Source organism: Mobula birostris, chromosome 2 (assembly GCF_030028105.1).
Source record: "Mobula birostris isolate sMobBir1 chromosome 2, sMobBir1.hap1, whole genome shotgun sequence".
Taxonomy (NCBI): domain Eukaryota; kingdom Metazoa; phylum Chordata; class Chondrichthyes; order Myliobatiformes; family Myliobatidae; genus Mobula; species Mobula birostris.
In genome coordinates this window covers 207,713,336-207,740,196 of record NC_092371.1, presented here as the reverse complement: position 1 = coordinate 207,740,196, position 26,861 = coordinate 207,713,336, and the positions used below count along the sequence as shown (strand labels likewise).

General features: G+C 38.4%; 1 protein-coding gene across 1 annotated transcript in view; it reads right to left on the bottom strand.

The window, feature by feature from the left end:
- Positions 1-26,861, bottom strand: part of otofa (otoferlin a) — a 374,531-nt gene that overhangs the window by 262,299 nt on the left and 85,371 nt on the right. The window contains exon 3 of the mRNA XM_072278846.1: positions 18,828-18,916. Within this exon, the coding sequence (XP_072134947.1) occupies positions 18,828-18,916 (89 nt within the window). The remainder of the gene's footprint in view (positions 1-18,827; positions 18,917-26,861) is intronic.

Below are 26,861 nucleotides of genomic sequence, written 5' to 3'. Positions count from 1 at the left end.
TTTCATTTCTATCATGCCTTTTACATTTTTTTTGTGTCGAATGTGGTTCTGGAACTATTAGAGTCTGTGATTTGCAGTTTTGAGATTGTTTGGATGATCCAGAGCTTTGAAGTCTCTGACAGGATTCCAGCAGGCAGAGATGGCGAGCCTGGGATGGGTGTGAGTGAACGTTTGACTCCATTTCGTTGATTAAAGTGATGAAGGAGATTGACATATCAAGGCGAATATGGAAGGAGACGGCCAGTACCTGCTTTTTGATTGCTGCTGATCGCTCTGCGACCTGAGAGGGAAGAGCCTGCTGCCTTGTCCGGAGAATGCTACCCAGGTTTTCTTGTTTTGGATATGGATTTGGATTTGGACTATAGATTTTTTTCTTTTGGTCTTATAGTTTTTTATATTCTCTGATTTTGCTCGATCTTTCTAATTTTTTGTGTGTGGGGGTTTGAGGTTAATAACATCAATTAATAACTCATCAGGGGTGATTGATAAGTTTGTGGCCTAAGGTAGAAGGAGATGAGTTATTAACCAAACTTTCTGCAAAATCACTCAAAGAGTTGACTTGCATGCGCATGTAACGAGAGCTATATAACTCATCTCCTTCTACCTTAGGCCACAAACTTATCAATCACTGCTGCTGTGGACACTTTCTGGATGCCCAAGATCTGTATGCTCCACGACCTCTGGACTGTGTGTGTAAATGTAGGAGGGGACTATGTTGAAAAATAAATGTGCTAGGTTTTTTAAAATTGACTCCTCCTACCTTAGGCCACAAACCTATCAATCACCTCTCATATACGCTGTTTATTTTCCTTGTCTATCATAATTAACATAGCTAATGAGAGAACCTACTTCATGATCCACACTTCACAGAGACCTTATCATATCTGGATAGCCAATAGAGGCTCACTCTTCAATATGTTAATATATCAATCAAATATACAGTACTGATTGGTGATGAGCTGTCCAGGTTCCCTCTCATCTTCTTAGGAAGGTGTTACAATGTCATCCCCGCAGCTTTACCTACTAAGAATCTAGATTAATACTGAATGAAGACCTGAGTAAAGATCTGAGCTCTGCCATATTCTTTTTACTTCAATATGGTATCAGCTTTGCTCTTACTGTAATCTATTATAATCTGCTTTTGAACCAAGGTCCACAAATCTTGGTTTAACAAAAATATAAATGGATTATTTAAATTTCACATTGAGGATTTAACATGAAGAGTTAACTCTGTACAGCAATATATAAATACAAACTTGAGTATCTTGACAATGAAATTTAACTAATTTTTCTCATTCAGACCTAGCTGAACATGCGTCTGTGATAAATCCAATTACGTGAAGAGCTATACTCCAGCCATTTCTACATGCAGGTCTTGAGATGTTGGCAGAAGTTACACATCATAAATTACCTAATTTATTTTTATTATCACTGTACATTCTGTCATATCCGTCTTAAGTTTCATTGTTATTGGAATTATCCACAGGCTGACTGCAAATCTCTACCTTTTCCAAGTTTAGCATGTTCTTCCTTCCACTTGACTTTTTAAGGAATAAGGCACAGGTTACAAGACCACAGACCACAGACCACAAGACATAGGAGGAGAATTAGGCCATCTGGCCCATTGAGTCTGCTCTACCATTCAATCATGGCTGATTCTTTTTTTTAATCTCCTCCTCAATTCCCAGTTCCCAGCCATCTCTCCGTAACCTTTGATGCCATGTCCAATCAAGAACCCATCAATCTCTACCTTAAATACACCCAACAAACTGGCTGTATGTGGCAACAAATTCCACAAATTCACCACCCTTTGGCTAAAGAAATTTCTCTGCATCTCTGTTTTGAAAGGGTGCCCCTCTATCCTGAGGCTGTGATCTCTTGTCCTAGACTCTCCCAAAATAGGAGACATCCTTTCCACATCTACTCTGTCTAGCCCTTTCAACATTTGAAAGGTTTCAATGAGATCCCTCCTCATCCTTTTGAATTACAGCAAGTCCAGACCCAGCGTCATCAAACGTTCTTCGTATGATTACACTTTCATTTCTCTAATCATCCTTGTGAACCTTCTCTGGACCCTCTCCAATGCCTGAACATCTTTTCTAAGATGAAGGGCCCAAAACTGTACACAATACTCAAGGTGAGGCCTCACTAGTGTCTTATAAAACCTCAGCATCACATCCCTGTTCAAGACCTCTTGAAATGAATGCTAACATTGCATTTGCCTTCCTCACCACCGACTCAACCTGCAAGTTAACCTTCAGGGTGCTTTGCACAAGAACTCCCAAGACCCTCTGGATCTCAGATTCCTGGACTTTCTCCCCGTTTAGAAAATAGATTGCACATCTATTTCCACTACCAAAGTACATGACCATTCATTTTCCAACATTGTATTTTATTTGCCACTTTCTTGCCCATTCTCCAAATCTGTTTGTTCTTCGCATCCTACCTGTTTCCTCAACACTACCTGCCCCTCCATCAACCTTCGTATCATCTGCATACTTGACAACAAAGTCATCTGTTCCATCATCTAAATCATTTATATACAGCATAAAAAGAAGCGGTCCCAACACTGACCCCTGTAGAACACCACTAGTCACAGGCAGCCAACCAGAAAAGGATCCTTTTATTCTCACTTGCTGCCTCCTACCAATCAGCCAATGTTCTAACCATCTTAGTAACTTACCCGTAATACCACAGACTCTTAACTTGGCAAGCAGCCTCATGTATAGCACCTTGTCAAAGGCTTTCTGAAAGTCCAAATATACAACATGCATTACATTCCCTTTATCTATCCTACTTGTAATCTCCTCAAAGAATTCCAACAAGTTCGTCAGGCAGGATTTGCCATGAATGAAATCATGCTAACTTTGTACCATCCTGTCCTGTGTCACTGAGTACTCCATCACCTCATCCTTAACAATTGACTCTAACATCTTCCCAACCACTGAGGCCAGGCTAGCTGGTCTATAATTTCCTTTCTGCTGCCTTTCTCCTTTCTTAAAGAACGGAGTGACATTTGCAATTTTCCAGTCCTCTGGTACCATGCCAGAGTCCAATGATTTTTGAAAGATCATTTCTAATGCCACAACAACCTCTAACACTACCTATTTCAGAACCGTAGGGTGCAGTTCATCTAGTCTGGGTGACTTTATGTACCTTTAGGTCTTTCAGCTTTTTGAGCACCTTCTCTCTTGTAACAGTAACTGCATCCACTTCTCTTCTTCATGCACTACAACATCAGGCATACTGCTAGTGTCTTCCACAGTGAAGACTGATGCAAAAGGTTTGTATATAGTTTGTAGTGGATGGGTTATAACATCAGGTTTGATAATGTGCCCTTTTTCTTGTATACTGTGGAGGTACCCTTGGAGACTTCACTGCATTTTCACAACTATATCCGTAAAGATGCCTTCTGAGGATTCATGCAGAAACTCAAAACTATCAGAAGGATATTTTGATGTCTGTATGAATACACAAAAGGCATGTTTGGGTCTTCTGGACAAATCCTTGTCAAAACAGTGTCAGTCTAGTGTTGCATTCAATAGCTTTGTCAGCTACAAATCTTGGTAACTGAGGGCTTTGAAACTAAGTTCAAATTTTGCCTAAGTAAGATTAAAGAATGATCATGTTTCTCAGAGGGTGGTTGGATAAATGTTCCTAGTTGCATGTACGGTAGTTGAATAATCAGCCACTGAATAATGTGCTTTACATATGACTTGCACCTGATAACCACAGTGACATTAAAGTCTTGTTGCTTCACACTAACATCACTTGTGGTGCATATGTTCGACACATTAAAGTCTGCCTGGTCTAGCTCAGGTCTGATGTGTTGTTGATTTCACACTAATTGCAGCCCTTCCTTTACTCTTCCAATATTGCATTGGTGATGGTGCTGATGCTTGCTTTTTTTTGCCAGTGGGGGAGGGACGATTGTTGCTCACTGCTGCTTCCATGTGGGAGGGGGTGAACTGGCGGTGGGGGGGGGGGAGTTCAGGGTTCTTATGTTTATCTACCATTCATTCTTTGGAGCACTTATCTGTTTTCATTGATGGTTGCAAAGAAAAAACAATTCAGGATGTATTTTGTATACATTTCTCTGACATTAAGTTGGACCTTTAAACCTTTGAAAACAGCACTTCTTTATGACATCTCACATACAGATATGAGCTCTACTCTGATGTAACAAAAGACCAAAGAACTGATTGTGGACCTCAGAAAGGTAGAATGAGGGATCACAAAACAACCCTCAGAAAGGGATCAGAAGTGGAGAGAGTGAGAAATTTCAAGTTCTTGGGGGTCAATATCTCTGACGACCTAACCTGTTCACAACATTTTGATGCAGCTATAAAAAAGACAAGACAATGGCTATATTTTATTTTGGAATTTGAGGAAACTTGGTTTGTCACCTAAAACACTTGAAAACTTCTAAAGATATACCGTGGAGAGCATTCTGACTGGCTGCATCACTGTGTGATACGGGGAGAGGGGACTGCACAGGATTGAACTATGTTGTAAAAAGTTGAAAAATTAGTCAGCTCCATCATGGGTACTTGCCTCTGTGGTATCCAACACATTTTCAAGGAGCGGTGTCTTAGCAAGGCTGTGTCCAGCATCAAAGATCCCTGCCACCCAGGACATGCCCTCATTTCTCATTGTCACTGGCAGGAAGGAGGTAGGGAAAGCCTGAAGACACACACTCAGTGATTCAGGAACAGTTTCTTCCCCTCTGCCATTCAATTTCTAAATGGATATTGAACCCATGAACAACACCTGCCTGTCTGACTAGGTACCATATCCAATGCGGATGTTGGTGACCGGTTTTCCATATAGATCTATCCCTCGTTCTTTGAATGACTTCCATTTCCTCGATGTGTAGCCACCTGGCTAGGCTTTTGATGTACATAAGCCAAGGTCTTCCTCCAGGTTTGCTCTCCTCGATATTTTCAGAGACTGAGTTTTTCTAGTTCATCTTTCCGCATGATGTCTCCTAGGAATCTGAGTTGTCTTTCTCTTATTGTTGGTATGAGTGATCGAACTGCTTGGGCTCTTCTGAGAAGCTCTTCGTTTGATGTGTGTGTGTGGTCCATGGTATTTTTAACATTCTCCTGTAGAACCATAATTCAGCTGCTTCTAGTCTCTTTTCAATTGCTGGGGAAATGGTCCAGAATTCACTTCCATAAGTCAGGATAGAATAAATGTAGCACTGCAGTATTCTGTTTTTAGTGTAAGTGCTCATTTTTCTGTCTATTAATAAGGTCTTCATTTTTTGGAAAGCTTCTTTCGCAGTGTATTTGATATCTATGTTGCACCTGCCATCATTTGTTATTAGGCTGCCAAGATATCTGAGTTTGTTGACCACACTTTTTAAATATTATTTCTGTTTTTGCACTATTTTTAATTTAACTACTTAGTATACATATATACTTATAATTTATTTCTACGCATATTTATCATGTATTGCATTGTTCTGCTTCTGCAAAGTTAACAAATTTCATGACATGCCAGTGAAATTAAACCTGATTCTGATTGGTGTCTTTTCCTCTGACGTGTGTGACACTTGGTTTCTTTATAGGAGTAATTATGTGGGAAGTAATTGCCTTGACATCTATAATTTAGATTAATGCACTTACAGTTGTGTGGTGGAACAGCTGTTTCTGGATTGGAGTTTTGAGTGCCATCCTTTAACTGTAATATACGTTGAGGGTGAGAGTCAGAGTTCATTGGTATATTTGGTGACCATCTGCAATAAAGTTGAATGATTCACAATCTCATACACCTATAAAATCTGTCAGTACCAGAGTTCCTATTATGTCTCATTTTCCTATTGAATAGTAACATAGTGGTCAAGTCTCCTGGATAGTTACTATTCCAGTAATCTCATCACTCGTTGCTACTAAACAATGCCTTTCTCACTAAGTGATTGCTGCTTCCTGTATCTTCCCTCTACTTTTTTCTAATTTACTGATGTCCACATGAATTCACCAATGCATTGTACATTCTGGAATTCTGATCCTTACTCCATTTCTTCTGACCTTTGAGTTTCTTGGGATCCCAGTATGAGTGTAACTAAAGAACAGTGCTCCATAGTTGCACTGAGGCCTTTTCTCAAAGATCACTTTTTCTTCTGGGTCAATTGACATCAATTATGAGAATTATCCTCATCTGTAGTTCAGTCACAATTGTAATGTACTGTAGGTGTTAGTGTGAACCAGGCTGGGACTGCTGGGTGCTCCAACAGCACAAATAGCTAGAAGGCACCAGGAGCTTTGAGGGTGAGGGTTTCTGTGTAAGGAGAGGATTTAGTGAGGTGCAGGGAAGGGTTTTGGGGTGTGAACGAAATCGATCATCTGGTTGACTGGTGTCACAGGAACAACCTTGCACTCATTGTCAGTAAGACCAAGGAATTAATCGTGTACTTCAGGAAGGGAAAGTCAAGGGAACACATACCAGTCTTCATTGAGGGACCAGCAGTGGAAAAGGTGAGCAGTTTCAAGTTCCTGGGTGCCAACATCTCCAGAGATCTATCATATTGATGCAATTATAAAGAAGGCACAACGATGACTATATTTCATCAGGAGTTTGAGGAGACTTGGTACCACCTAAGACCGTCAAAACTTTCTACAGGTGTACCGTGAAGAGCATTCGAACTGGTTGCATCACAGTCTGGTGTGGAGAGGCCACTGCACAGGATCAGAAAAAGCTGCAGGAAGTTTGTAAACTCAGCCAGCTCCATCATGGGCACTAGCCTCCCCAGCATCCAGGACACTTTGAAAAGGCATTGCCTCAAAAAGGCAGCATCAGAAAATGGCAGCAATCAGCTTCATTGAGAGGAAATTTTACCAACCGAGTTTGGAAAGATCTTTCACCCAATCTTCAGTTAAAAAAACTTCTTAAAATTGTCAGATTCATCATGCCATCTTCCTGTTTCAGCTGCAGAAAATACTTTTGCACCTCAGCAAGCTGTATTTCTGAAGGGATTCTATGTATAGATACTGGGAAAGTGGCAAACTTGTAAACATGTCCAACAGCCAGGCTGTGGCAGAAGATCTGAACATCATATCTCAGGATTGATTGGAATGATGACATCGATGTCTTATTGCAGATACTCTCAGAAGATGTACCTTGGATGAGTTAGGGATTTTCTACACAAGTAACTAATCCCACGGTGTTTGAAACCCAAAAGCTGTTGACACATTGGATTTGGTATCCTATCAGATTCAATAATTAAATCTGAGTCCATTTGATACTGCATCCATTTCTGTTTCTGTTGTTCAGCAAGAGGAACAGTGCCTGTGAAATATTAATGGAATAGCTGGTAACTTTAGTTTCCCTGTCAGAAATTAAACCAGGTCATAAATGTGGAGCTGTAATTGGAAAAGAATAAGATAGCTAAGCGGTAGACAATAGAATTACTGCATCAGACAGAAACGATGACAGATGTGCAGCGTTGGTTACCAAGAGTGAAAAGGCTTTATTTAAGGAAGAAAAACTAAGTATCACTTGTCACCCATTCCCAAGCACTACACCAGCCAGTCCAGCATGTCACAACAAATTACAACACCTTATAAAGTACAACAGGTAGCTATGAGCAAAGACTAGTGCTACATTTTCTTTACATAACAAACAGCAGCACTGACTTATGCTTGGTGGGACTTCATGACTGTGAATTTTTTTTGAACCATGTTTTCGAAATAATAGCTGTTCAGTATTTTTCGCCATTAGGAGGCGTCTTCTGTCTGCCTTTAAGCTGTAACTACATGGTTGATATAGAGCGACAACATGTATTTTTGAACTCTGAAACCTTCATCCACTATTTTTTGGCTTTTGTTGTGATTAAGTTCAGTGAAATATAAATTTGCATTATGGGTTATAAAAGGGGATGCACTGACAGTTCACAAACTGTACTATCAACTTCTCTGTGAACACCAATGTCAATGAAATTGTTTTCACAATCAGGTGGTTGTACAGACTTCTTATAGAAGCTGGTTCAAACAAATGAGGCATGATAGATTTTCCATGAATGGGATAGAATTCTTTATTTGCTTACCATCTTACCGTAAATGTAAATTGTATATATCCACTACATGAATGACAGCATTGTGTCCACTGATTAGGAGGATAGACATGAGCTTATGCATTTGTTTATTCTGACCCACATTTCCTGACATGGCCCACAAATGAGTTGGGGATTTTGCATTTGTGTTGCATTTGAAGACTATGTTGGAAAGATCAAGATTTTTTGCGAAGAAAAAGTGAAATTGAGGAAACAAGTAGAATTTTTTTAGACTGTTATTTGCATTTCAATTGATCTGGGAAATAAACCTACTTGATAATTTGTATGCATGAAAACTCACACACACACACACACATATATATATATATATATATATATATATATATATATATATATATACACACACACACACACACAGATCTCCACTTCTTGAAATGCATTGACCTCAGAGGAACCAAATTTCAAGTGTAGAATCCAATGCAGAAAAAAAAAAACAAACCACGGTATATACATAACCTTCAGGGTACAAATTTGCATTTTCTGACTCAGACTTTAAAAAAATGTTTATTCACGTTCCGCCACTGTGTATAAGATTTTGTGCAGATTCGCCTCAATTCAGAATGCAAGCTTTGTGCACTAGTTATCTGCTGCACGACACCTGATAGAATCGCTATGAACTGTGTATCCTTATAAAGAAAACTGAGTAAGTCTCCAGGTTAAAAAAAATCACAATCGAGTTTCAGATAATATTTGCTTTGATGATTTTGGATACAATTTATTAAGAAATTAATTACACAACCCAAATATAATGAAAAAATGATATGTTCTTCTAACAGTTATCTTCAGTGAGTTAAAATTGAACTACAATCTAGCAATTGACTAAGGATAGTGGGTAAAAATGGGTGTATTTTGTAATTAGGCCTACTTTAATTTTATCAAATTGCTCTAGGATTATGTTTCAAATCAAAGCAATTTGGTTATTTAATTTGAAACCTAACTACAGTGGTTCATAGTACCTGTATATATTTACTGAATTATTATGCAAATTATCTTTTCAGCATCTTCATTAAAAAAAATACTTCCCAGGTCAGGAGGAATCTGCATGTAATTTCCTCCTGTTTACTGAATTTGCTCTGTACAGAAAACCTAATGTATCAAGGGCTTATTCAATCTTATTCAATCTCTTGCAAGTGAATAGTATTCTTTGCTAACCTGTAAGTTCATCAGTGGTCACTGCCAAACTATTTACTTTTAAGGTAATTTTTTAAAATGAACTTTACACGAGTTTAGATAACTGCATTATGCACATTGAATATTGCACCAAATTGAGGCAGCAGAGTCCAGGCCCCAGACCATATCGAAGTGCCTGAACCCAATGTTTGGACGATAATATTTGGGTGCCAGGCCAAATTGGAAAGCTGGGGTACAGGCCAAGTTGAGGCAGGGGGGTCCAAGTCCCAGAGTGCATCGCAACTACTGAACCTGATGTTTGGATGAAAACTTAGGCATCGGCCAGATTGAGAAGGTCAGGATGTCAAGGCCTGAGGTGACGGACGGGCCAGATCAGCTCGTCGCTTGGCTCTGTGCTTTACTAAGGGTTTATGGATGCACTCTCTTTTACACTTTGTGTATCTGAAGAAACTTTTGGTATTCTCCTTAATATTATTGGCGAGCTTACTTTCGTATTCCACCTTTAGCTTCTTAATGACTTTTTTTAGTTGCCTTCTGTTGGTTTTTAAAAGATTCCCAATCCTCTAAATTCCCACTAGTTTTTACTCTATTATATACCTTCTCTTTGGATTTTATGTTGGCTTTGACTTCATTTGTTAGCCACAGTTGTGTCATCTTACTTTCTGAATAGTTCCTCTTTGGGATATACGTACAGTGGCATGCAGAAGTTTGGGCACCCCGGTCAAAATTTCTGATCCTGTGAATAGCTAAGCGAGTAAAAGATGAACTAATTTCCAAAAGGCATAAAGTTAAAGATGATACATTTCTTTAATACTTTAAGCAAGATTCTTTTTGTATTTCCATTTTTCACAGTTTCAAAATAACAAAAAAGAAAAAGGGCCCAAAGCAAAGTTTTGGGCACCCTGCATGGTCAGTACTTAGTAACACCCCCTTGGGCAAGTATCACAGCTTGTAAATGCTTTCTGTAGCCAGCTAAGAGTCTTTCAATTCTTGTTTGAGGGATTTTCACCCTTCCTTCTTTGCAAAAGACTTCTAGTTCTGTGAGATTCTTGGGCCATCTTGCATGCACTGCTCTTTTGAGGTCTATCCACAGATTTTCGATGATGTTTAGGCCGTGGGACTGTGAGGGCCATGGCAAAACCTTCAACTTGCATCTCTTGAGGTAGTCCATTGTGGATTTTGTGGTGTGTTTAGGATCATTATCCTGTTGTAGAAGCCATCCTATTTTCATTTTCAGCTTTTTTTTATATACACAAAGTGTGATGTTTGCTTCCAGAATTTGCTGATATTTAATTGAATTCATTCTTCCCTCTACCAGTGAAATGTTACCCTTGCCACTGGCTGCAACACAAGCCCAACACATGATTTATCCACCCCCATGCTTAACAGTTGGACAGGTGTTCTTTTCATGAAATTCTGCACCCTTTTTTCTCCAAACATACCTTTGCTCATTGCGGCCAAAAGGTACTATTTTAACTTCATTAGTCTACAGGACTTGTTTCCAAAATGCGTCAGGCTTGCTTAAATGTTCCTTTGCAAACTTCTGACGCTGAACTTTGTGGTGAGGTCGCAGGAATGGTTTTCTTCTGTTGACTCTTCCATGCAGGTCATATTTGTGCAGGTGTCGCTGCACAACAGAACAGTGCACCATCACTCCAGAGTCTGCCAAATCTTCCTGAAGGTCTTTTGCAGTCAAACGGGGGTTTTGATTTGTCTTTCTAGCAATCCTACAAACAGTTCTCAGGGAAAGTTTTCTTGGTCTTCCAGACCTCAACTTGACCTCCACCATTCCTGTTAACTGCCATTTCATAACTACATTACAAACTGAGGAAATGGCTACCTGAAAACGCTTTGCTATCTTCTTATAGCCTTCTCTTGCTTTATGAGCATCATTTATTTTAATTTTCAGAGTGCTAGACAGCTGCTTAGAGGAGCCCATGGTTGCTGATTGTTGGGACAAGGTTTGAGGAGTCAGGGTATTTAGAAATCTTTGAAATTTGCATCACCTGGCCTTTCCTAACAATGATTGTGAACAAGCCATAGCCCTGACAAGCTAATTAAGGTCTGAGACCTTGGTAAAAGTTATCTGAGAGCTCAAATCTCTTGGGGTGCCCTTTCATTTTTTTTTCCACTCTAAAATTGTACAAAACAAAAATAATACACTGTTCTAGCTTAAAATGTTGAAAAGAATGTTTCATCTTTAACTTTATGACTTTTGTGAGATCAGTTCATCTACTACTCACTTAACTATTCACAGTAATAGAAATTTTGACCAGGGGTGCCCAAACTTTTGCATGCCACTGTATCCTGTGCCTTCCAAATTGCTTCCAGAAATTCCAGCCATTGTTGCTGTGCCGTCATTCCTGCTAGTGTTCTTTTCCAATCAATTCTGGCCAACTTCTCTCTCATGCTTCTAATTCCTTTTACCCCACTGTAATATGGATACACCTGACTTTAGATTCACCTTCTCAAATTTTAGGGTGAATTTGATCACTTGCCCCTAAGTGTTCTTTCATGTTAAGCTCTTTAATCAATTCTGGTTCATTACACAACACCCGATCCAGAGTAGCTGATCCTCTTGTCAGCTCAACAATGGGCTGCTCTAAATGCACTCCAGAAATTTCCTCTCCTGTAATCCAGCACCAATTTGATTTTCCTAACCTACCTGCATATTGAAGCCCTCTTGACTATCATAACATTGCCCTTTTGGCATTGTAGTTTGTAGCCCACATCTTTACTACTGTTTGGGGGTCTATATACAATTCCAATCAGTGTCTTATTACCCTTGCAATTCCGTAGCTCTATCCACATTGCCTCAACACCTTCCGACCCTATGTCACCTCTTTCTAATGATTTGATTAATTTTTCTTTTACCAACAGAACAATGCCACCCCTCTGCCTTCCTGCCTATCCTATCAATACAATGTGTATCCTTGGATATCAAGCTCCCAGCTATAACCTTTTAGCCATGATTCAGTGATGCCTACAGCATCATACTTGCCAATCTGTAATTGTGCTGCAAGTTCGTCTATCTTATTATGTAAACTGTGCAATTCAGATACAATACAACCCCTTCAGTCCTGTATTCACCCTACACTCAACCTTTTGATTCCTAATTCTCTTTGAGGTCTTACCAATATCTGCCTCCACAGTCTCTCCGTGACTGTTCTGGCATCTGGTTCCCATCCCCCTGCAACTCTAGTTTAAACCTCACTATGCAGTATTAACAAACCTTCCCGCTTGGATTTTAGTCCCCTTCCAGTTTAGGTGCAAACCGTCCCTTCTGAACAGGTCCTACTTTCCCTGGAAGAGAGTCCAATGATCCAAAAATCTTATACTCTCCCTCCTACACCAACTCCTTAGCCATGTGTTAATTGATACAATCTTCCTAGTTCTAGTTTCTCTAGCATGTGGCAAGAATAGAAAAAATCAGCCTTTTGATTACTTTTAACAAATTGCAAGACCTCACACTTCTGCACAATAAACTCTATCTAGCAAGGTTGTGCCTTTTAACCGAGCACCTAACTCCCTGAACACACTATGCAAAACCTCGTCACTCATCCTACCCGCGTCATTGGTACCTACATGGACCATGACTTCTGGCTGTTCACCCTCCCACTGAAGAATTCTGAGGACTCGATCTGAGGTATCCTGGACCCTGGCACATACCATCCGGGAATCTTGTTCTTGCCCACAGATTCTCTTGTCTATTTCCTTAACAGATGAATCCCCTATCACTATAGCATGCCTCTTCTTACCCCTTCCCTTCTGAGTCACAGAGGCAAACTCAGTGCCAGACACCGACCGCTGTGACTTTTCTCTGTTAGGTCATCCCCCCCCTCCAACAGTATCCAAAGTGATATACCTATTGTTGAGGGGATGGCTACATGGGTACTCTTCTCTGGCTCCTTAAACCCGTTGCCCTTCCTGACTATCACCCAGTTTCCTGTGTCCTGCACCTTGAGTGTAACTACCTCTCTATATGTCCTATCTAATACCCCTTCAACCTCTCAAATGATCTGGAGCTTACCCAGTTCCAGCTCCTTAACACAGTTTTGTTAGAAACTGCAGCTGGATGCACTTCTTGCAGCTGTAGTTGTTAGGGATACTGGAGATATCCCTGCTTTCCCACATCCTGCAAGAGGAGCATTGCACTATTCTGCCCGACATCTCTATTGTCCTAGCTGAGCAGATATAAAGAACAGAAGGAATTTTTTGACGCGCTCCTTGAGTAGTGGACCTGTTTGAAGTCCCATCCTCTCCAAACTTCCAATATCTGGATTGGCCACTGGCGAAAGCTGTATAACAATACAAACCATCTATCCTCTTTTGATAGGGTAACCTTGCTATCTCAGAAATTAGCCTGACAAATGTTCACGGGCATCCTCCAATGCTATTAAGTCTATTTTTATATAGAAGGATCAAACTTATGTACAGTATATCATATTCCAGATGTGGTCTCGCTGTTCATATCTATAACAAAATTTCCTTAAACTTCAATCCCTTCATAACAGAGAGACAGGAGAGGGAGTAGATGCTGGAACTATGGATCAACATTCACAAAATACAGGAAGAACTCAGTAGGTCAGGCAACATCTATGGAGGAAAATGAACAGCAGATGATTCCAGCTGAGACCCTTCTTCAGGCCATTAGTAGGATACACTACGAATTACTTTCCTCCAGCCTGAAAAAGAGCCATTTATTTCAATTCTCTGTTTTGTATATGACAGCCAGTTTTCAATTCATTCCCTTGCAATTATATTACAAGCTGAAATGTTTTACATTATAACAATCATAACCACCATTGCACAATAGTTAACAAAGCCTCAGAAGATCTGAGTCCTGGTTCAAAGTATCGACTGTTCATTTTTCTTCCAGAGATGTTGCATGACCCACACAGCTCTTCCAACATTTAGTGTGCAAACCCCTTCATAATAAAGGTCAACATGCGGTTTGTCTTTTTATCTACTTGTTGGACTTATCTGCTAATGTACTGTGATTCATGCACAAGATCTCCCTAAATGTCACATACTTACACTCTCTCTTCATTTAGAAAATAATCAGCCTTTTGATTACTTTTAACAAATTGCAAGACCTCACACTTCTGTACAATAAACTCTATCTAGCAAGTTTTCACCTAATTACTCTTATCTATCTGTATCGTAATGAGGATATTGTAATTCTGCAATACAACATGCTCTTCCACCTATTTTCCTATCCTTGGCAGACCTGAAACATTAATTTTGCTATCTCTTCCAGGTCATTAATGTAAACAGTAAATTATTGACTCCAAGATCCCCATGATAACCACTAGTTACACTACATTCCTCCAGCCTGAAAGGACCATTTATCCCAATGTTTTATTTTCCATGTGACAACCAGTATTCAATCTATTCTCTTGCAATCGTACTACAAGATGAAATATTTAACTTTATTAAATATATTTTTGCTCAGTCATATTATTTGTATAATATTTGGCAAAGTCTCACAAGACTTGTCATTGCAAACATATTATTTGTTCAAGGTAAACAGATGTTTACAAAAGTATTAAGGTATTTATCTGACTGGATATTTAAATATTGAGGCAATTTTAACATACCTGGCATTTTCCCTAGATTTTTGAAGCAACCTTTGATCAGTGATTGGATCTGTGCTTATGCCCATTACCTTCCAGGTTCTATACATGTTTAGAAGTAGGTTCGCCAAAAATATGTTGAAGGCGTTGTTGGATCTGGGTCAGCAACCTGACCTCTGCATCCACAGTGCCCACCTGCATGACAGAAATTCTGCTTTCTCTGCCACTCAAATGCAACCTCAATATTAAATAAGAAAGAGGAGGAGGGTGCACATTTATATTATTCAAAATATATCTGAGATACAAATGTGAGTATGAAGAAATTTTAAGGCCTTCCTGCAATGTTTCTTGAAACAGCATGTGAACATTTGGTATAAATTGTATAAGGAACAATAACTTCTGACAGCCTGACCAGAAGCAATTACAATACATCCTATGTATACCTGGAGATAACAAATCTACCAGAAACAGGATGTCACAACCTAAACTCTGGTATGACTGTCCCTATACGATTACAGATGCAACCCCACCTGGAAAAGAGTAGCAAATGACAAAACTGCTTCAGAACAACTGAATATTGGTAATTTTCCAGAACATCTTTTGATATTGCTGTTGCTCATGTCTTACACTTGGTGCTTGTGTCTTATCGCTTGTGAAGATTTCTGGTCAATATGGTGCCAATGAACAACAATTCTTTGTTGCGACATCTTCCAGACAGCAGATCTATCCAATTATTTCACTTTTTCCATGCCTCCTGCTTGTTCTTTTTGTCATGTTTGTGTTACGGAAACGGTTAGGGCCTGTGACGTAGGGTGTGAATCTCTACTGAAAGATCCAGCGCTATCCTGTGTCCAAAGAGCTACCTCCTGCAAGTCAGAGACGGGGCTGAAAAGGTCCGAGAATGCATGCTGGCTCATGGAAAAGACCAGAGACGAGGCGTGGAGTCATGAACAACTCCATCTTGAAGCAGCAGGGAAGACTGAGACATCAAGGTGAATGCGTAGGGGGGTCAGTGATGGCTCCCAGCAGAGGTAGTCAGCAGCTGAATCAGTCTGTCCAGCCCTAGTTCAGCACATTTGGTTGGTGGTGTTTGGACCCGGGCCAGTGGCATTCAGAGCCAGGTCAGTGGTCACTCTTTACGAAAGGATCATGCTCGTGCTGTTGCTTTCCTCTAATACAGAGAAAAAGCAGTTTCCAATATTCTGGGATTTATGGACTGTACTTTATATTTGCTTCCTTCAGTTTCCTGGTGTTTTCTTTCTTGTGGATGATTGGCAGGTGGGAGATCTGTTAATATTTGTGGGTAAGAGGCAGGTTTGGTGATTCCATGCTACTGTTACTGTTCTTTTCTGTGAGTTCAGGGGGAGGGGTCAGTAATTGCTAACGTGGCCATTTTTTGCTGTGGGGCAGGGGGGATTTTGGGGTTTGTGAGTTTTGCTTCCATTCTGTTTTGTGCCGGGAATTAGGGAGCTGATGCTCTTTCTTTCATCAGTCTCCATGGTCTTTCTGTATACAATGGCTATCTGGAGCAGACAAATATCAGAGTTGTATTGTAATAAAATGAACCTTTGAACAGCCACCCAAAAAGAAGCAACACACAAAATGCTGGAGGAACTCAGCAGACCAGGCAGCACCTATGGAAAAAAAAAGTACAGCCGATGTTTCGGGCAGAGATCCTTTGGCAGGACTATACCTTATAATGGTTTCGGTTAGTTTCTCAGTGTTTTCTTTCTCGTGGACAATTGGTGGGTGGGTGATCTCGGCCCGAAACGTCAACTGTACATTTTTCCATATGTGCTGCCTGACTTACTGAGTTCCTCCAGCACTTTGTGTGTGTTGCTTGGATTTCCAGCACCTGCAGATTTTCTCTTGTTTCTGATCCAAAAACAATTCAGCTTCATTTTTCGATACTTATGAATCTCTTCCACGTCACAGTCTAGTTTCAGCAACAATCCAGTCTTGCCTCCGAAGTTGGAAAGTAGAGACAGCAATGGGGTTTCTCACAGGTCAGCGATGCTGGCTTAAAAGTACAGAAGAGACAAACAGGGCAGCCATTGTCGGAAGTAGGCCAATGGTGAGAGTAGGGAGTAGGCCAGTGGTGTCAACTTCGGCTTAAAGGAGGCTTCAGCTTGGAAGAGGCATTGGCTCTGGATAAGCTTCTATTAAGGTTCCTTTTATTTCCTCTGACTGTGGCTATTGTATATTTGGACTTACAAAAGCCTTTGACAAGGTGCCACACATGAGGCTGCTTACCAGTTTAAGAGCCCATGGTATTACAGGAAAATTACTGGCATGGTTAGAGCATTAGCTGATTGGTAGGAGGCAGCAAGTGGGAATAAAAGTATCCTTTTCTGGTTGGCTGCCAGTGTCTAGTGGTGTTCCGCAGGTGTCGGTGTTGGGACCGCTTCTTTTTATGCTGTATATGAATGATTTAGATGATGGAATAGATAGCTTTGTTGCCAAGTTTGCAGATGATAGGAAGATTGGTGGAGGGGCAGGTAGTGTTGAGGAAACAGTTAGGATGCAGAAGGACTTAGACAGATTAGGAGAATAGGCAAGAGACACATGTGCAGACTATTTTCTAAATGGGGAGAAAATTCAAAAATCTGAGATGCAAAAGAACTTGGGAGTCCTTGTGCAGAGCACCTAAAGGTTAACTTGCAGGTGGAGTCAGTGGTAAGGAAGGCAAATGGAATGTTAGCATTCATTTCAAGTGGTCTTGAATACAAGAGCAGGGATATGATACTGAGGCTTTAAAAGATACAGCTGAGGCCTCGCCTTGAGTACTGTGAACAGTTTTGGGCTCCTCATCTAAGAAAAGATGTGCTAGCATTGGAGAGTGTTCCGAGGAGTTTCACAAGGATGATTCCTGGAATGAAAGGATTATCATATGAGGAACGTTTAATGACTCTGGGACTGTACTCTCTAGAATTCAGAAGGATGAGGGGGGCTCTCATTGAAACCTTTCAAATGTTGAAAGGCTTACACAGTAGATGTGGAAAGGATGTTTCCCATGGTGGGAGAGTCTAGGACAAGAGGGCACTGCCTCAGGATAGAGGGGCATCCATTTAAAACAGAGATGTGGAGAGGTTTCTTTAGCCAGAAGATGGTAAATTTGTGGATTTTCTTACCACAGGCAGCTGTGAAAGCAAGGTCATTTGGTGTATTGAAGGCAGTGCTTGATAGGTTCTTGATTGGACATGGCTTGACAGGTTATGGGGAGAAAGCTGGGGAGTTGGACAGAGGAGGGAGAAAAGGATCAGCCACGATTGAATGCAGAGCAGACTCGATGGGTCAAATGGTGAAATTCTGCTCCTATCTCTTCTGGTCTAACACTGAAAGAGAGAAATCTACCCATAGCTGGTTTAAAGGGCTACCTGGTATTGAATTACAGTGAGTGAAGGCACAAATCTGCAGTTTTCTCTGAGCATATTTTGTGAACTAAGGAGCCCACACTGGACTTCAGCATTTGTTTTAGTTGTGGTCACATCATTTTTCCACACTACAAGGAAAGAATGGAAAATCCTGATATTTAAGCAAGCATGCAAACATTTGACCTCCAAGTCTGCCATTCAGTGATCTGCACCAAGAGTCTTAAAACTTATAACTTGTGTCCTGCAGTAAAATATACTTTCTTCATTACCTTTGATACTGATGTAACACAGTTATCTGTTGGGAGATGAAAATTTCTTAATATAGAGAAGGTAATATGTAAAGCCAAGAGATTGAGGAATTAGCAATTGACCTGTCACCCATTGTCAACAGTGGAGATCAGATCCAACCATAATTTACTTTGCATGTTCAGTGCATTATGACTTTAAATGTTTTCTGAATCCACGACTTCACTTGACAACAGTTATTATTATTCCTTTCTTAAGTGCATAAACACAGGACTAAAACATCAACTGTAGTTTTATAATATTTTGTGTCAGGAGACACATCCAATAACCTGGTTCACTATACGTCTGACTAACTCCACTGAGCAAAGACAGAAGTGGATCAGTAAAGTCAAACCTTGTGCATTAATCCAAATTAATAGATTGTACCTATTTGTGAAGACTTTGCTGTAGTTGAAAACTTGGATCTCCAGCATTTCAGTTCCATTAATGTTGCTGGCAACAGGCCATTGGAATGTCTGTCAATTAAACAAAGGGATTGAAATAAGTAAGACTTGTCAAAGTAATTCCATAAACTGAGTATGAAAAGGAAATTATGAGCATTGCAGTATATTGATTACTGAAGACAAGGCTCATGCAAGTGATAAATGACCATCACAATAACATTCACAGTGACATTTGAAGTGTATTAATAAGTAGCTATCAGTAATATGGTACAAACTGAATGGATTGGGGGTGGTGGATGCTCAGTTTCAAGTGGATAGGAACTCTCTGTTGGGGAAATCCTGCATTTCCCCCACCTCATGGGGTGTTAATGGCAAAGATGTATTGAGAGAGCTTTACAATATCTGCAAAACAAGCATCCAGACCGCCTCTTCATAATTCACTCATATAGTTACTCATACATTGTGTTTCACAGGTTTGTTTTAAAACTTACATTGTGTTTTTTTAAATTGTGTACTGGAATCTGAGTAACAATTGTTTTGTTCTCGTTTCAGTTGCATGCTGAAGAATGACAGTAAGCAATCTTCAATCTTGAATGCAATAGTCAATGCGGTTACAGCCTATATACATATGCAGCCTCCTATTATCAGGGTTGAGATTTTCTATGATTTGGCGGTGACTGAGGACACATTTTTCCCCAAACACTAGGAATGCGCTGGTGAGTAATCAGAAGGCAGAGTGAACAGCTGCAATGTGGTCCAAGTCCTTCCATAATACTGAGAATGGATCTCAGACCCAAAACATTAACTCTGTTTCTCTTTCTTTCCAATATTTTTTATTAGTTTCTACATAGAAGAACACAGAGTACAAGAAAGTATATATAAAGGTCAAAAAAGATTTTAAAAAACTACCAATTACATTATATCTATTCATAATAACAATCTTATTACCCCGTATTCATGAAAGTTAATCAATAGTTATATTGAAATATACTAATTTATAACAAAAATAAGAGTCTAACCCCTACCAAGACCGAATCTGTTTATTAAGGAGAAAAAAGGTAAAATACCTTCTCGTATAATAAAAATTAATAATAGCCAACATCTGAATTTAAACAATGAATTGAAGTTTTTGAAAATAATTCAGGAAAAGTCCCCACAATGTTTGAAAGTCTTGACGAGATTCAGAAATTGAACAACGAATCTTCTCTACATCTAAACATGACGTAATGTCGCATAACCATTGTGCATGAGTAGGAGGAGAAACATCTTTCCATTTAAACAAGAGTGCCCTCCTAGCTACAAGAGAGCTAAAGGCCAAAATATGTAAATCAGATGTCTTCAGCTTGATACCTTGTCCTGCAACAATACCGAATAGGGCCGTCAGAGGGTTCGGCTTAAAATTGACTTTGAAAAGTAAAGAAAAAGTTTGAAGAACTTCCTTCCAATATTTTTCAAGACTTGGACAAGTCCAAAACATATGAATTAATGAAGCTTCTCCATTATTACATCCATCATAGCAGGGAGATATATCCGAATAAAAACAAGATAGCTTATCCTTAGTTATATGGACTCCACTTATCACCTTAAATTGTATGAGGGAATGGCGAGAACATAACGTGCAGTATTAACCAGTTTGAAAATTTCATTCCAAGTTTCCTCAGATATTGATGTCTGTAAATCTTGTTCCCAGAGATTCTTAATTTTGTCTAAAGGAACATTCCTCGTCTCCAGTAACATACCATAAATATTAGATATTGAACCATTATGAAAAGGTGTCAAACTAAAATTTACGTCTAGTAAGTTCTTATCTGAGCTTATAGGAAATGTGCATAATTGAGATCTTAGAAAGCCTCTGATTTGTAGATATCTAAAAAAAGGTGAGTTTTGGACAAGCTATATTTAGCTGACAATTGCTCAAATGAAAGAAGATTTCCTCTAACAAACAGATCCCAAAAACATTTAATACTTAAATTGTCCCATTCTTTAAAAACTAAATCAGTCATGGAGGGTTTAAAAAAATTAGAATAAGTGGGATTTGAAAGGAAAAAATCTCAATAAACCAAAATGTTTTCTAAATTGTATCCAGATCCTCAGAGTATGTTTAACTATTAAATTATCAGTTAGTTTACTTACAAATAAAGGAAGTAAGGATCCAAGAAGAGAAATAATATATTAACAGAGTTAGCTTCTAAAGAAACCCATACCGGACAGTGTACGCAATTAATATAATATAGCCAAAATGTAAGATATCATATATAAACTGCCCAGTAATAAAACCTAAAATTAGATAAGGCCAGACCTCCAGACTTTTTAGATTTTTGAAGATGAACTTTATTTAAACGAGGGCATTTATTTTTCCATATATAGGAGGATAAAATAGAATCAAGAGAGTCAAAAAAGGATTTACGAATAAAAACGGGTAAAGCCTGAAAAAAATATTTAAATTTAGGTAGAATATTCATTTTAATAGAATTAATTCATCCAATCAACGATATTGAAAGAGGTGACCAATTTAATGATATCCTTTTTACATGGTTCAATGAAGATAGTTTTTTTTAAACAGGTGTTTGTAATTCTTAGTGACTGTTACACCCAAATAAGTAATTTGATTCCTTACAATTTTAGAAGGGAGATTAGTATTAATTGATACCAAATTATTTAAAGGAAATAGTTCACTCTTATGCAGGTTCAATTTATATCCTGGAAACTGGCTAAAACGGGAGAGTAAAGAAAGTACGCAAGGTAATGAGGTCTCAACAGTAGAGATAAAAAGCAAAATATCATCAGCGTAAAGTGAGATTTTGTGAGTAATACCTCTCCTTAAAATACCACAGATATCATTAGATTCTCGAAAAGCAATGGCAAAGGGTTCTAAAGCTAGATCAAAAACAAATGACTCAAAGGACAGCCTTGTCTAGTTCCGCGGTGAAGTTTAAATGGTTTGGAATTTTGAAGATTAGTAAGAACTTGAGCATAAGGAGATAGATAAAGTAATTTAAGATGGAGAGTAAATAACATTTAATACATGGCATATATTAAAATGGGAATGTTGGTTTTTAATAAATCCAGTCTGATCATCAGAAATAATAGAAGATAAAGTATTTTCAATCCTACAAGCCAGAACTTTCAAAAGGATTTTAGTATCAACATTAGGTAATAAAATTGGCCTCTATGAAGAGTATTCAGTTGGGTCCTTGTTCTTTTTTAGGATAAGCGAAATAGAAGCTTCATAGAAAGATTGAGGCAAGCTACCCAATTTGAAAGAATCCAAAAAGACTATATGTAACTGTGGTATAACTAATGAAGAAAAAGCCTTATAACACTCTCCAGAAAATCCATCTGGACCCGGAGCCTTCCCCAAGTGTAATGAATGTATAGCCTTGGTGATTTCCTTGCAAGAAATGGGTTCATCTATCTGTTTGCAATTAACTGCAGAAAGTGCAGGGATATTTAATTGATCTAGAAAATTATTCATTACAGTATTATCTTTAGGGGAATCAGAACTATAAAGTTCAGAATTGAATTCTCTAAAAGTATCATCTATTTCAGAGTGATCAGTTGTCCTATCACCATTAGTTTTGCAAATTTCTTTAATTCGTCGTTTAACTACAGAACTTTTTAACTGGTTGGCCAATACTTTGTCTGCTTGATCTCCGTGAATATAAAATTGAGTTTTATCTTTAAGAAGTTGAGTTTCAATTGGATATGTTAGCAGGAGATCCTATATAGTTTTAACTTCAACACGTCTTTTATGTAAAACAGGATCTGGAGCTATTGTATATTTTTGATCTAATTGTTTCAAGTGATTGACTAATTCAATTCTTTCTTTATTAGCTTTATTCTTAACACTCACAGTATAAGAAATAATTTGTCCTCTAATATAGGCCTTGAAAGTATCCCATACAATAAGATTAGAAGTCTCTTCCCTTTTCTCTTCAAAAAACAAAATAATATGCCTCTCTAGAAATTTAAAAAATTCCTTATCAGATAACAAAGTTGTATTAACACGCCAAAGTCTGTTTGTTTGAGGAAGACCAGGGAGATATAAAGATAGAAATACAGGAGCATGATTAGAAACAGCAATTTCTTTATATTCACAGAAACAAACTGATGAAATCATTTGACTATCAATAAAAAAAAATCAATCCTGGAACATGCATGATGAACATGGGAAAAAAGCGAGTACGCCCTATCTAAAGGATATAAAAAACGCCAAACATCAATAATACCACACTTCAATAAAAAAGATCGAATAAACAAAGCTGATTTATTAAGAGACACTGGTTTGGAAGATGATCAGCCGAAAATTGAGTCTAGCCAACGGTTAAAATCTCCTCCCATCACCAAAGAATAAAGACTCAGATCTGGTAAAAACAAAAAAAAACACTCAAAGAATCCTGGATCATCTACATTTGGGGCATACACATTGGCAAATACTATAATTTATTATTGAGTTTTCCTGAAAATATAACAAAATGTCCATTAGTATCAGACACTACTTTATGTTGGAAAAAGGAAAGTGTATTATCTATAAGAATCAAAACTCAACTAGATTTTGCCGAAAAGAAGAATGAAAACAAAGTCCGTTCCAATGTGACTTGAAACGTCCGTTCCAAGTGTATGGATTATCACACTTGTGTATGTGAGTTTCTTGTAAGAAAATAATAGGGACCTTAAATTTCCTAATAGAAGCAAAAATCTTATTACGTTTAACAGAGTGATTTAACCTTTTCATGTTAAAACTGAGTAAATTAATAGTTTGGTCCATTTTTAATATTATTTAAAGGAAGAGTTAAAATGTAAGTTAAAACCAACTCATAAACCTTGAGAAATGGTAACCAAGCAACAAGTTGGCTAAAAATTCGAAAACAGCTTCTGAGAAAAAAAAACATACCCCTGCCCACCTCTCAAAGAAAGACCAACCAATAGAAAGTCAGCATCTACAACTATGGACAATGCCCCCAAAAACCTGGTGTTCGCTCCAATTATTTTCACCTAGACTAAACAATATCCAAACAAGAAATTCAGTTCTTGAGTATCAAAAATACAGTACTAAAAATACAAAAGGAAATTAGTTACAAAGATTTCCCAAATGTAAAAGATACCATTATTCACACAGAAAGACATTAAACATTTAATCTTATATCTTCATGAAAAACAGACTAAGCAGTTAGCCTTCAAATTTAAAAGACCGTTGTGCTTCAGCATTTAAACAAAACCATTTGAAGGATCTATCTCTAATGAGGTTCTCCAACAAACTGGGTTGAATCCCTTCTTAAAAAAATTCCAACAAAGCTTGTTTATTGTTTAAACTTAGCACATTCCTGCATAACCTCAAGCAAATAATCTCCGAGAATCTTAATATTCCACCCTATAACCAATCATGCCCCTTCAACGGGATTTGTGAACTAAAAGTTCCTCATTTAACCTTGTGTCTTCATGCAAGGACAAACTAAACAGCTAGCCTTTGGATTTTAAAAACCTTTGTGCTTCAACAGTCGAATGAAACCATTCGAAAGATCCATTTTTAAGTATGATTCTGAGTCGAGCTGGGTAGCAAAGGGAAGGCTTGAAACCCTTGTTAAAAAACTCGGACGTAACTTCTTTCCTGCATAACCTCAGGCAAGTAATCTTCGACAATTCTAATCTTACAACCATTATAGTCAATCATGCCTCTTCGACGAGATTCGCGAATTAACAGTTCCTTTGTTTTAAATTCATGAAAACAGATTAATTCTGATCTTGGTCTATCTTTCTTAGGAGGTCTAAACACGGGAGATCTGTGAACTCAATCAATCATAGGCAAAGACACCAAAATTTCCGGAAATAATTCTCGCAAAAAGTTTGCAAAAAATTCCGTAGGATGATTACTTTTGATCAATTCTTTGAGACCCAGAACCTGTAGGTTGTTTCTTCTACTTCTATTTTCTAGGTTGATAATCTTCTGTCTTAACTTTTCGTTAGACTCCAATTGCTTTTCACAAAGCTTTTGCAATTCATCCACTTCCGTTTCCAGAGATGACAAAATTGCTTCATTGTTTTTATATGTTTATCATGTTCATTAAGAGTTTGTTGAATAGAATTCAATTTAGCATCTATTTGTTTAAATTCAGAGCTGAATTTTTGAAACTTCTCAGAAGCTTCTCATGTATGACTTTGCAGCAAATCCATATGAGAATACAAAGAAGCAGGGAGATCATCCTTTTTAGTACCTCTGGCAACCCTTATAGCAATAATGAAAAAATAAAAAAGAAGTTTCAAGACAGGTTGCAAGTAGTAAGATAGTTAGAGTTGGAGCAACGGCAGGTTGCTGTTACTCCATCAGCCACCATCAGGAAATCCCTGTTTCTCTTTCACCCAGAAGGTATGATGAAAAGCTTGTCTTGCATACTGTTAATACAGATCAATTCATTGCACATTGCATTGAGGTAGAACAATGTAAAACAACAACAGAATTCAGAATAAGGTGTAACAGCTTCGGACAAAGTATGGTACAGGTAGACAACCAAGTGAAGGTCATACCAAGGGACCATGTCAACATCTATCGTTTTTTGAATTTCTTTTCAGATTATTGTTAGGTTGAGAGTTCCAGGATTTTGACCCAGTGATGAAAAAAGAAGGGCAATCTATGTCCAAGTCAAAACTGGTGTGTGACCTTAGGGGGACAGCTTTCAGTGCTGGCATTACTGCATGACTGCTCCCCTTATCTTTCCAGGTAGCACAAGCTATGCAAGTCAGAGGTGGCATCATGTTGGTGTGGCAGGCATCAATATCATTAGTTCTAACTCAGTAATCTGACTCATACGATACAAACAATTGCTAAGCTTCTAAAATGCTCAAATTCAAAACCATATCCTGGAATATTTTAAGAACAATTTATAAACAAAATGTACATACCTGCCATTAGAATTCATAAATCATGCACTCCAAGAAAGTTTTCCAAACTTAAGTTTTATGATTAGATTGTTATAAACTATAGACCTTTACATCAGTGATGAGTTGTCCAATAATAATTGCCATTAATTTTAATAAATGCTTCAGGGGGTAAATTTCCTGGACCAAAAAGCTACAGATTAAAAGTGGAGCCCATTATTGTTCCCAGGGAAGATTAAATACACAGTATAAATGACAAATTGAGTGGGACTATGGAGAGATTGTACTGGAATTAGTGAACAAACAAAAAGCTGTCTGAAAAAAATATTGGTTGAACAGCCTCCATCAGTGCTGGAACCTTCTACATAACCACTGATTCTGTGCAAATCAACAATTTTAATTGCAAGTTATAGAGCCAGATATACTTAATGATTCCCATCTCTATGATTGTAATTCAACTGACAATTCTTTCATACCTTATTCAAACAGCTAATTTTTATTCTTCAGACCTTCTAGCACATCGTTTCACATTAGCCTAAGCACAAAGTCTGGTCCTGGGTAGATAACCATGCACAGACCTTTTGCTAGTGAGCAATATGGGATAATAATTGCTGTTGCAAACCTGGTTGATGTTACATCTTCACAGCTCAGACACATTGAAGTTAAATGCATCACCACAATATAATTCTGGCATATACAAATGGCAATTACAATCCCTGTTTTGTATGCTTAGTTGCACACTCAGTAGTAAATTCCACGTTTGACGAATGATAAACCAGGCCCTCAGTGGATCTCTGATTCTCTGATCAGATCATAATGCTTATCACATTGAACATAACATATGAACCTAAGCAGTGGCTGATTGGCAAGAGGCAAAGAGTGGGAATAAAGGGAGCCTTTTCTGGTTCGCTGCCAGGGACTAGAGGTGTTCCACAGGGGTCTGTGTTGGGACCGATTCTTTTTACGTTATATGTCAATGATTTGGATGATGGAATTGATGGCTTTATTGTAAAGTTGCAGACAATATGAAGGTAGGTGGAGGGGCGGGTAGTTTTGAGGAAGTGGAGAGGTTACAGAAGGACTTACACAGTTTAGGAGAATGGACAAAGAAATGGCAGATGGAATACAGTGATGGGAAGTGTAT